We start from the raw sequence: 12,914 nt of genomic DNA, 5'->3' as shown, positions 1-12,914 counted from the left end.
TTGTTGGAGTGTGGAGACAGTATTGATAGGTAGTCGCTTTCACTATAGACATGAAACCTTAGGGTATCAGCTACAGAAATATTCTATTTCTCTGAAACTTGAATAGATAGTAATATGATTGTTGGGAAATGTTGATGGAAGGAGGATGTTGTCAGTGTTATGGAATAGTGAAACTACTCTACACATGTTATTGGTAGTGTTGAATCAAGGAAGGGGCTTGTCAGGGAGGCCCGGCTGAAATTCTGGGCTGAATCTACAAAAGGCGACTAATACAGTTAGACACATTAAAGAAATTGAAAATTGATTTGTGATTATGATTCTCTAGATAGTCCTCAAAAAACAGTTATTGTGATCTACAACAATCCATGCCAAAATGGATAGGTGGAGAAAGCAATCACACAATATTTTACCAAAGAGAGGGTGTTACAGTGGCTGCAAAAGAGGTGTGCGACCTGTAATGAGAGCATGAGGAAGCAAGCTATATTCCTTTCATTCAAGAACATAGACCTGCTAAAAAATCATCCATGCTCAACGAAATGGCTAAAGAGAAATGCAACACGTTTGTTTGTCTGCTGTCCTTTAGCTAAGATTTAAGTGAGGTGGAGCAGGCATGGGCAAAAATGAAAAGATTCTTTACCGAATGTAGCTTTTCAGGGGACATATCCAATGACAGTCTCTTTAAGATTGCCAGTGAATCCCTACTGTTTGCAATTGCTGATGACTGGGAACAGTACTGCAGGGAGGTCCACTACCTAGAAGAAGATTATTCGAGGCATGATGGTGTTGTCAAAGGAACATTGTTAATTAATGTTCAAAATGTTACTCATCATTCTTATTGCCACACTAAGGTTTGCTACTGGCTCTTCTTATTTTCTACTCATGTGTGAGAACTGATATTTAGCAGTTGACCATTGGTACAGGGGCCAGTAGATGGGAGTATTAACGCTGCTTGGAAAAAACTGATATATGAATGTAGGTGCAGTGCCAGTAGTTCGTGACATAGTGACAAGCATTATCATTCAACATGAAACTGTCAGTTTCAATCTCAGTAATCCTGTAAGCTTCTGTTATCACCTGTCTCAGTTTTTAGTTTCACAGCCGGGTAATATGTGACAGTAGATGGCTGATATATACATATATATATTACTGGTACATAACTTCGAGAAATCAGTTTTTTGGCTGTCAGATGGACATGGATATGCATCTTCTTATAAGATTTTAACAGTTTGTTGTGTTTTTTTTCGTGCGCGAGGCGAATGCTTCTTTTTTTAGCTTTTGAATATGTAAAGCACCATCAGGAACAATTTGCTCCATTCCGTACACAAATTCAAGCAAGGCTTCAAATATTTTGAAATTTCTGCCTTGGTAGTACTCTTTTTTGTGCCTCCACAAACGAAATTACTCCTCATACGGTTCGATAAAGTATACTATTGTTGTTAACGATAATTGTTTTTGACACTGAATGAGACACACTGGGCGAAATAGCAACACGAAAGCCAATATGCCATGATTGTTCTTCCAAATTCAGTGACGACATGGCAGTCGATTGACGCTAATCGGCTATGGGAAAAGAAAAGTTGTGTAACAAAGTTGAAACTACTTTAATTTCTGGGGCTTTGTTGAAAGTAGCGTTACTCCAGCGCCACCACACGAATTAGGCTGCTTCCACAAGTAGCGTCGGTGACGCCACTCGAAAGGCGACCAAGTGGCGTTAATTTTCTTGCGCGTGGAACCTGGTTTTACATGTGCAAGTTCCTAATTCATATGGAGGCTAGACAAAAATAATATCTTTGTGGGTATGATCTTTGTGTGGGTTTGAAAAGTGTGGTGTTTGAACTTGTGATTGTTGGCGGTTGGTGACGTTACAGAAATACGGAAAAATGGGTTTGTGGAAGAGTATAATAAATCGCATGTGGAATGTGTATTCTGTGTGGTTTGTGTTTAGCGTGTTCACAGTGTTCATATTTGAGAGATTGCACAAAGTGCATCCTATCCCACTTGTTGATGAGGTGTTTCACATACCCCAAGCTCGTAATTACTGTGATGGCAATTTCCTGCAGGTATTAGACAATTTTTATCATATATTTTCTAATAATTGTTCTTGACATAATGTATTTTATTTAAGTGACGCTCTAGTTAAACGCTCATTCTTGTTGTTGCCGGTTACTAACGGCTCCACGAATCAAATACGTTTCGCTTTACTGCTGATAAACAGTCTAATGTAGATCATAGGTACATTCACGAGGCCAAATTATACTGTAAACTTTGTTCAAATGACTTTCATATTTAGGTTCCGGCGGTTTATAAACCTTATCAAAATCTTCGAAGATCGTGGTCTTCATATTTTTTAATTTCCTCCACGAATGTGGGAAAGCAATATGACATGCAATATTTTTAATCAGAATCCACTTCTTTGATAGGACATCAGCGAATATGTATCGTAAGACTTTAAACCTTCATATCCATCGTATTGTTTGTCGGTATCTTGAGTTAATAATGGGGTTTACATAAGTATACCGCCTTAAGACTGGTCATATTTTACTTTTGGTGTGGCGTCAAAAAGTGTTTGGATGCCAGTTGGCATTATTTGATAAGCTAGTCAACTTCCTATTCTCTGCTAGTGTAATCTAACCATGTAGCTGACAAGGCATTATACTTAACCTTCCAACATCACGATTAATTGAATTTTGAAGGATAACTAGTACAAGTGTAAGGTCTGCGATTACATTGTTTCCCTGTATGTGTTGGAGCACATATATAACAGGCTGCACAAGACAGGTCCAAACACATACTCATCAATTAGTCCCAGGAAGTGTGTTGGGGGGGGGGGGGGGATTCATGTCCTCATGGAACTATATTGTAGTGTGAGAGTACAGATCAGTGTCACAGATCATCATATTGCCTATGACCTGATTGCCAGTTTCCAAATTGGTGTCCATAGACTGCACAACACCATTACTCTATGGGGGGGGGGGGTAAATTTGATAGTTATTGTTATTTGTTGCTTAGAAATGATTACATGTGTTTAGCATTTTTAAGGAACTTCCTAATTTCGTATTTTAAGTAGTCTCCTTTAGAGGCAAGTTGTTCATTGTGTGAAGGTCTTTATGACAAATGGTGGTATTACTTCACATAGTTGTTGCTCAGTTATTCCAAATATTACATTTGACATTTTTGTAGTGTGTTCATATTGTCATTAAGTGGACTCCTGTGCTTCATTTATGTTGGCTTAGAATTTTAATTATTGCATTATTTTATTTTTGTGGCATAAGTTTTAGTTGTGGAATGTGTTGTTAGGGTCAAATGAACCTACTTATGTCAGCTTTGTCTCGTAACACAATGATAATGTTGCATGTGCCATTGTAGATGTGTAAAGAGAGAATAGAACCCTAAGAATATTTTTTTTTTGTCTGTATCAGTTTTTGGACTATAAGTTAGGTTATTGTCAAGGACTGATCTGCTGTGTAACCTGAGATTGGTTGGAAGGTGACAGCTTTGGTGAGAGTTGTCTAACCAGAATTGAATGTTCCATTAATCCAGTCTTGCTCCGTAATATGTGTGGTTGTAGTTTTTATTATTAAATGCATAACTGATTGTAAGTGGAGGAGATGCAACAGATGAGGTAAGTGTGAAGCATATTCAAAAGCAACACACAAGCTGGCTGGTGTGAAATGTGTGGAGGTGGTTCTGCTGGGAATTACTGAATGTGTAGATGTATGTTAGTCCGGGATTTAGTTTGGAGATTTTCTGATTCCTTCCATCAAATGACTGTATAGTGTAGGTTACACAGATAGTGGTTTGTGAAATCATTTCCATAACTTATTGCATCTTTCTTGGAGCCAGGCATTGTTTCTAATCCAAATGCTTATAGGACTGCTATGATTTGCGTTTGTAGATTCATTATACCATCAGAAGTGGTGCTCAGTGTCATGATTGCACTAATAGGTCTGATAGAAAAATATCTGTGGGGTGTGCATGGGGTCCCGGGTTCGATTCCCGGTGGGGTCAGGGATTTTCACCTGCCTCGAGATGACTGGGTGTTTGTGTTGTCCTCATCCTTTCATCGTCATCCAGGAAAGTGGCGAAATTGGACTGAGCAAAGGTTGGGTAATTGTACGGGCGCTGATAACCTCGCAGTTGAGCGCCCCACAAACCAATCATCATCATCATCTGTGGGGTGCACAAGTGCTGTTCTTACATCTATTACTTGGCAGAGACATGTGTAGCACAACTATATTAATTGCAGAGGAATAAGCACCCTTTCTAGTCAGGAGAGAAACTGTAAACATGGTTGTGGTGAATGGATTGACATTCAGGCTAGGCCCCAAAATTACTCTTATCAATGGTAGCAATATCCTCAAACTCAGTCAAAAATAAGTTTCAGCAAGAGTTTTAAGCCTTCATCATTGTAATGATTATTGGGAGGTACACAAATTCTAGAGTATTATAGGACTCAATTTATGTAAGTATGTGATGTGCAAGATAGATGTGAAGGACTCATAAAGTTCACTAGCAAACTTAAGAGGCATGCTGCTAGATCTGGTACCAGTAGGTTTGATTAACATTTGAGTATTAAGGAAATGCTGTATGTGAACTCATGTGGGAAATCTTGGAACAGAAACGTTATATTCTCAGAACAGTTCTGAGTATGTTTAGAGAACTGCATTTGTGGCACACTGCAGAATGAACCCACTGCCTCCAACATGCATCTTGCCTTAGGACTGTGAAGACAGTATAGAAATCAAGGCTTGCATGGAAGCATCTGGGCAGTTTTCCCTCTCTCTACCTATTAGTGGAACATGAAATGGAACATCTAGCAATAATACAGGACATCCTCTATCATGCACTGTATTGTGGCTTGCGAAGTACGCGTGTAGATGTAGAATTAGGAGTACGTGGTTTGAGATGTTGGAATTTAATTATTTTATATTTTGTTTAGGGTGGAGTGTACAGTTTGCATGTAATGAAGTCTGTGGTCACTTGGTTTTTTTCTGGTTGGGAGGTTTGTAGTTCTGTAGGCCTAATTAGTAATGGAGGCAGAATTGAGAGGACTGTTTTTCAATAGTGTTGTGGAAACCTCTGTTCGGTAAGGTCAAATGGGATAGGAGTAGTATTAATTGTGATGGGTAGGCCACTTCCAGGTGGTTGGAGAGTTTAAATTAACATTTTGTTAATCATTGAGCGGAGTTTAAGAATTTTTAAAACTTGGGCATGCACAAATACTATAGATGGTTATTGGTCTGCTATTACGAGATATGTTAAGAGGGTATGCGTTGCAGACTACTTCACAAATGTATTTGGATTGGTATGTGTCGCACAAGTTGGTCTGTGAGTGACTGCGTTCTCAAATCATTTCTGAATGCTGACTGGAAGGTCTATAATTTTTTTGCTGCCTTGTTTCTTCTAAAGCCAGTCATCATGCCCATTTGAACATCAGATAAGTTGCTTTGTTTGTACATTACAATGACGACTGCAGTGTTCCCCCTCTCTCCTCCTCCTCCAGACATGCTTTGTATAACCCCCCCCCCCCCCCTCCCCACTGCTAGTGCTGGCACCGGTGAGTGGCTATTGTACGTTGACGTCGAATGTAAGTGGTGCTCATATTAATGCGACTGGACAGTGTGTGTTGTCTGTGTAAATACAGTAAATGTTGCAGAGACTTCTTTACATTTGTGCTCAAAACAATGGGTGGAGATTACTGCAGAAAATTATGTTAGGAATAGTGTTGTAAATCAGTACCCAGACAGGTATGTAGTCAGGTGTCATCCTACTTGAAGGACATCTATAGACAATGAGGAAATAAGTTTTGTTGATTCTTAACTTCCTGCTAGACATGTTCAAAGTGATGGAGAGATAGACAGAAATCCACCACGAAGTTTTGTAAGAATGGTCAAACACTAAAAACAAACTTGTAATTATTCTATGAAATGTTAATCATTGTAAAGTTATTTGTAATTAAAGTGTGTACCCATTCCTCCAGAAAAGAAATTGTAACCATGGTAGAAAGTGTGAAATATAATAACATAAATGTTTTTCTCTTCCAGGAAATGTTTTGTTCATTGTTATAAAATATAATTGTGTAATTCTTTTCTTTCTCATTGTAAAGTATTTGTATATGTCTTTTGAGTATTATTGTAAATCGATGTATATTTTTCCAATTAACTGAATAAGACTGGTGAAAAACTTGGGTAAAAATTTGTAGTTACTAAGGGGTCATTCTGTGTCAAATCACCCAGGTCATGTCATCATCCATTTCAGATTTTAATGAAATTTTGTACATTTGGTTGGACTTACAACATAAGAACTTTAGCAATTTTCCCCCCTCAAGCTAAATACATTTTCAATGTAGTGGTGTTCAGACAATTTGGCTATGTGGGTGTGTTGAGACAAAGAGGTATGTACCTACAGAAATACTCATAACTCTGGTTTTTATGAAACTTTAGGTTTGGATTTTTTTTCCAGTAGTTAAGAGGCATATAGTAAACAAATGCAGCCATTTAAGTGGTAAATTTACAAAGAAAATTACAAAATAATATTAATGAATTTCACATTCCAGTTTCTGGAAAAATTACAAGGGCATTGGAAATGCTTGTAACACATTTTCCAACATGCTGGAAATCTGGTTTTAGTATTAAATAGGTCCCATGATTGTAGGCTTTGTAAGAAAATAAAAATATTAATGGGTTTTCTACAACTGGACATACAGTTAAATCTGAAATAAAAAAAAATTTGTCTCTAATAAGAAGTCATTCCAAGTAAGTTCATTCAGCCTGACACCCACTGACTCAGATTTTCATGAAACTTTCTTTGCTTGTTACTTTTGCCATGGTAAAAGCAAGTGTAAAAATTCTTCCACATGTTTTGTATAGTTTTTGGGAGAAAATGGTAAAGTTTCCAAAAGCATACATAAATGCCTTGGCTGGAGCTTGCACTTGAATGCAGTACTTTAGGGATTTCATGGGAAAAGGGTATTTAATAACTCTGCTTGACTTAAGAATATAGAAAACCAGCTTGAATTGTTATGACCCAAGCAATGATTTATTAAATATGTGAAATGATTTCAGGCAGTTATCACACCACTCAGTTTTCAGATACTCAGATATGATTGAAAACAAAAAACAGCATTGATTTTGACAGGCATGGGATTTTCGCTTATACTCCAATAACACCAAAGAAATGTAATTAACAAGCAGATACAGTGACAGAACCACTGATGTCACACGGATGTCAAGACCACCAGATGTAACCAGATGGTGGCAATTCAGCCTACATAGGCCTACTCTAAAAATAAATGCAATCAAATGTAGCAGCATACTTGGAATTATAATTACACAATGCCCTTAAGACATTGAATACAGCATGCCCAGAAGAACATAAATTATTTAAAAATAATTATGCTAGGCAGACAAATGTTTTGAATTTAAAATGTATATGTTCAGCAGTGAAGATTCATGGAGTTCCCAATGAAAGTTTTTCATAGAGACTCTGTTTTTAAGTCACTGTAACATATTAGATTCTGATAACTTCATATAATTTTTATGAAAGTAATACATGCTTGCTAATGTGTTTGATTCAGGTACATCAACAGTACATAATGTTTTCCAAAGGCACAAAATGAGTGTCTTCTCTCCCATACCAAAGGAATGACACTGCTGGTTAGGTGGGTCGAATACACAGCTTCATCACATACATTCTTCAGAAAGGCAAAGTAGCACCTTCATCACCTACAGCTGCCACAAAAAGATTTTTGTCAAGGATGGGTATGTGTCCATTGCAGGGCATTTTCAATTGAATGAGATAATCAAGAAAACTTTTCAAAACAACTTACCCTTCTAATTTCTGATGCATCACAGGGAAGCGGTTTGTAATTGTGGTTTGTAATACCTGGTACCAGGTATTGTGCAGGTTGTCAGAAATCTCTTCCAGAGGTTCTCGCATAGGAAATCCTTCACTTTGGTCTAAGAAGTGAATGGGGAAAAATTGTCAGTATTAGCCTTGCAGAAATTGTACACATCAAATGCAGTTATTTTTACACCATGCTCTAGTTGAAGACTAGCTTTTCTCAATAAATGTTTTACCAGTACTCCCAGTCTGTCACAATTTACTTTCGTAGTAGCAAAAAAGGAATGTTTAGTGTCAATAGAAAAACCATTTTTGTATTCACACAAGTTTTTCAAGCTTAGTCTCTTTTTATATTGAGCAGTACATCCATCAGTGAAATAATGCAGTTTCATGATTTGTGGTTAGTGATCAGCCAGCTGCTTGACCATTTCTTTCTGAGCAGCATTTACAAATCTTACATTGTGCTCCATATCAGCACTTATAAAGCAGTGATTTACTACACTCAATTTATTTTCATTTTCACATAAACCCAAATAAGATAGATTGTACAGCTGCTGCTTGTCCAGTGCTAACTCTAGATTTCATTCTGAATTACAAAAATGTATTTTCAGCTAAGCCCATTAACAGAATTTCTTTCCTGGGGGTTAGATTTCCTTTCATATTCTCCAGGAAGCTTGCCTGACTGTTAGATATAAATAGTGCAGTTTAAGTGCCTGTAATTTTGTTACCAATAAGTCAGTGTATTTGTCAACAGCTTTACCATTTCTGTCCAACGATCTCTGTTAATCCACTGGCTGTACTCAGTTTTGTCATCAGCATCTTTGTAAGCTAATTTGTCTTTCAATAATTCTGACAATTGGTCATCATCAGGACAGTTATGACACTCATCAACCATGCAGTCAGACTACTGAACCACATAGAAGAAATTTTATAAGTTCTTTAGTGTGTTCTGCATCCAAAAGCAGTTTTACATTTTGATGGTTACTGCAGACCCACACCAAATGAGTGCCTACTGTGCCAGCTAAAATACATCACTTTGGTGTTAGTGAACAATATTTTAGAGAACCAATGTTAATGTTTGGGTTCTGCCATTTAAAACAAGAATCTAGTTCCTTTAGGTTGCAGAGCATGTCGTGGTTTTTTTTCCGTTGTATTCTAAATGATTTTCTCACAATACATAAATTCATACTTTCCATTTTATTTAACTGAGCACTATTTCATTTAAAAACCAGCTTTATTACAAATGGAATGGTCAATGACTGCACAGCAAACAAATATGACCTGTCTCACAGAAAGACAAAGAGCAACCGAGGCCAAATGGACTGATTGTTGGATATCAGTGGCTCCGAATATTGGATGTCATTGAGTGTTGCATGACTGTGGAGGTTCAAAGCATGCTATTGCATGAACACAGAACACTTTCCTACCAATGTGAGCAGGTGATTAGTTGCAAAGATACTAAGATACATTGTAGACTATCAAAAATTTCTGAGTTAATAACATAAAATAAATTTTCACACTTAATTTTCGGTCCAGAATAATTTACATTTAAATATGCTACATTGATATCCCCATATGTGAGGCAATTGCTGTCAGGCATGAATGAATTTACTTGGAATTTTGCTTTTTTCATCATAACAAAAAATATTTTTACTTTAGATTTGTGTGTCCATTCACAGAAAACTCATTAATACTTTTATTTCATTATAAAGCCTACAGTGTTGGGAATTATTTAAGACCAAAACTAGATTCACAGCAGGTTGGAGAAATGTGTTAAATGCATTTTTAAATGCCCTTATAATTTTTCCAGAGATTGGAAAGTGATGTATATTAAGATTTTTGTAATTTTCTTTTTAACTTTGATGCTTTAATGCATTTCTGTTAGCTATATGGCTCTCTTAACTTCTAAAAAAATATTGCAAATCAAAAGCTTAATGAAGACCAGAGTCACGAGTATTTCTGGAGATAAGTACTATTTTTCATGGATTTTCTCAGAGCACACTCTCACTCACTCACTCACTCACTCACTCACTCACTCACTCACTCACTTCCTGTCTCGAGATACAGGCCTCCAAAGATGACACTGCGAACACTATTTTGAAGATACGAATATTGGAAAAATTTTTAAAATGCTGTATCTGTGTAACAGTTATAGATACTTCGGTAGTTTTTTTATTTGAAAGATAATTGCCTCATGATTAAAAGAAATCCTCCGTATGGACATATCTGTTCAAGTTCTTTAACTGTCTCCTTTTGAATTTTTTTATAATTTACAGAAAAAAAACTCTTTTCAGAAGTGCCAAGCCAGAAAAGTTAATTTTTTTTCTGTTGATTAGTACCATTTACTACTACATTCTTTGTAAAGGGGAACTTCCACTTTTAAGTTGGACAGGTTTTATTTTAAAATACCTTTTTTTTTAACTTTCAAGGCTATTGTGCTTTCACTGGAGTTGTTTCTTACTAATTTCTTTGTTACAATGTTTATTTCTATTTGATGCAGTTATTTCTTAAACTTTGTTGTAGTTTCTTGTCAGTTTCTTTGTCGTGGTTGTTCATTGCAGGTTTCTGTATTGTAGTTGTTCAGTGCTAATTTGTTTACTGAAGAGGCTTCTATGAAATCTGAGACCATCCAATGAGTTCTGTGTTTTTGTGTGAAATTTGCCAGTTGACACAGTTGCAGTGTGTTTTGTGAAAAGGATGGTTTGAAATGTCTTCTGACTTGGGCCACAGGAGAGTGAAGTGTGCTGACTATTTGCATATCCATAAAAGAGTGGTATATAAGACAAACAAAGAAACAGACTTAGTTCAGATTGGGAATAAGTGTTCTCATTTGAAGACTGTGTTTCAAAGTAAAGATGTTTGTAGTGACGACTTTTTGTGTTCTAAATGTTTTGACATAATAACAACAATGATATTATCTGAAAGAGGTGAAGCCTCCCATGGTGCAGATGATGCGATTTGGCATCAGTAGAGGAAGAATTAAATACCCTGAATCAGTCAACTACGGCGGTAGGTGTTACTCCTGTTGAGAAACTGTAGCCAGTGAAGTCAAGTCATAAGCTCTATGCATCAAGAAAGCACAGAGAAATTACTAAAGTCATGGATGAATACACTACAGCAAAAATGACCATACTCTTCATAGTAGAAATTCCATCTTCCGAAGAGAATGAACCAAAGCACTCTTGCACCTCTTGTCTGGGATTTTTCACAAATATCAATTCAGCTGTTGAATATTGTAAATCCTACAGTGAAAAGGTGCAAGTTTTAACTATTATTCCAGAGACATTTTCATTTTCAAAAAACTATTTTGAACCACATTCCATCAGTATCAAAGTACATAGTAGACAAATCAAGAAATGTGAGGTCTGTAAAAAGAGTCTTTGGAAGACCAGATCCCTATTATGGCCATCCTGTGGAAGCAGCTCAAGTTCAAATAGTGCAGTCATTGTCTGGAAGATAAATGGTACTGTTCTCGACAGAGTGCAACAAAGACACTACAACTGTAGCAGTTGAAGGTCAAAAAGTTGTGAAAGTGAAGAGGTACATGACTCGTAGTGTTAAAGAAATTTTTGCAATTTATAAGAGCAACTATACAACCTCACATATTGGAAGATCAAAATTTTATGCACTACGACCTAAGTGGATAGTTTCACATCCATTTAGAGACGTCTGTTTATGTGTGTACTGTGTGAATTTTTAACTTCGTGTGGTAACTTTGAGAAAATTACTGGAGCACATGACATACGACACTTTGTTTGGGCGTGTGAAGTCATTGGTAGTCTATGACGTAAAGTGAGAGACTTGTTTGTTATAAGAATGTGAAGACTGCCCTGGAAAGGGAGGACTGTCTTCAGACACCTGGCCTTGACGATGTAGCAGATAACTCTGCAGAAATTTCGTATGCTACATGGGAGGAAAATAAACGAATCGAGAAAACTGTTGCCTTTGACAGTTTCGTTGATGAACTTGGTAAATGATCAGTGAAAGCAGTAACACAAGAGCATCAGAAGGAATTGCAACAACACATTGCAGAAGTGAAAGGTTGTGTACAGGCTGAAGAACTATGTTTAGTGCTGAATTGTGATTTTGCTGAGAACTGGGCTGTAATTCTCCCACAAGAAGTACAAGGGTATCATTGGAGTAATGACCAGGTTTCAATTTTGATATAGTGATTAACAGGGTGTTACAAAAAGGTACGGTCAAATTTTCAGGAAACATACCTCCCCCACAAATAAAGAAAAGATGTTATGTGGACATGTGTCCGGAAATGCTTAATTTCGATGTTAGAGCTCATTTTAGTTCCGTCAGTATGTACTGTACTTCCTCGATTCAGCGCCATGATTTCATACGGGATACTCTATCTGTGCTGCTAGAACATGTGCCTTTACAAGTACGACACAACATGTGGTTCATGCACGATGGAGCTCATGCACATTTCAGTCGAAGTGTTCGTACATTTCTCAACAAAAGATTCGGTGACCAATGGATTGGTAGAGGCGGACCAATTCCATGGCCTCCGCGCTCTCCTGACTTCAACCCTCTTGACTTTCATTTATGGGGGCATTTGAAAGCTCTTGTCTGTGTAACCCCGGTACCAAATGTAGAGACTCTTCGTGCTCGTATTGTGGACAGCTGTGATACAATACGCCATTCTCCAGGGCTGCATCAGCGCATCAGGGATTCCATGCGACGGAGGGCGGATGCATGTATCCTCGCTAACAGAGGACATTTTGAACATTTCCTGTAACAAAGTGTTTGAAGTCACGCTGGTACGTTCTGTTGCTGTGTGTTTCCATTACATGATTAATATGATTTGAAGAGAAGTAATAAAATCAGCTCTAACATGGAAAGTAAGCGTTTCCGGACACATGTCCACATAACATATTTTCTTTCTTTGTGTGTGAGGAATGTTTCCTGAGTGTTTGGCCATACCTTTTTGTAACACTCTGTATTTTCAAAAGAAGACCACCAGTGTTGCAGTGACGACACAGGACATGACTCGGCACACTCTTTGCTAGCAATGCGCAAAATTCTTCAACTGCAAACAGGGACAGAGAAGATCATTATTATTT

General features: G+C 37.2%; 1 protein-coding gene across 1 annotated transcript in view; it reads left to right on the top strand.

Annotated features, from left to right (window-relative positions):
* Positions 1–1,823: 1,823 nt before the first annotated feature.
* Positions 1,824–12,914, top strand: part of LOC126184860 (putative Dol-P-Glc:Glc(2)Man(9)GlcNAc(2)-PP-Dol alpha-1,2-glucosyltransferase) — a 97,730-nt gene continuing 86,639 nt past the window's right edge. The window contains exon 1 of the mRNA XM_049927475.1: positions 1,824–2,060. Within this exon, the coding sequence (XP_049783432.1) occupies positions 1,881–2,060 (180 nt within the window). The 5' untranslated portion in view covers positions 1,824–1,880. The remainder of the gene's footprint in view (positions 2,061–12,914) is intronic.

The sequence above is a fragment of the Schistocerca cancellata genome, chromosome 4 (genome assembly GCF_023864275.1).
Source record: "Schistocerca cancellata isolate TAMUIC-IGC-003103 chromosome 4, iqSchCanc2.1, whole genome shotgun sequence".
NCBI classification, from domain to species: Eukaryota; Metazoa; Arthropoda; class Insecta; order Orthoptera; family Acrididae; genus Schistocerca; species Schistocerca cancellata.
The sequence above is the reverse complement of the archived record's forward strand: the minus strand, read 5'-3'. Positions and strand labels throughout refer to the sequence as shown.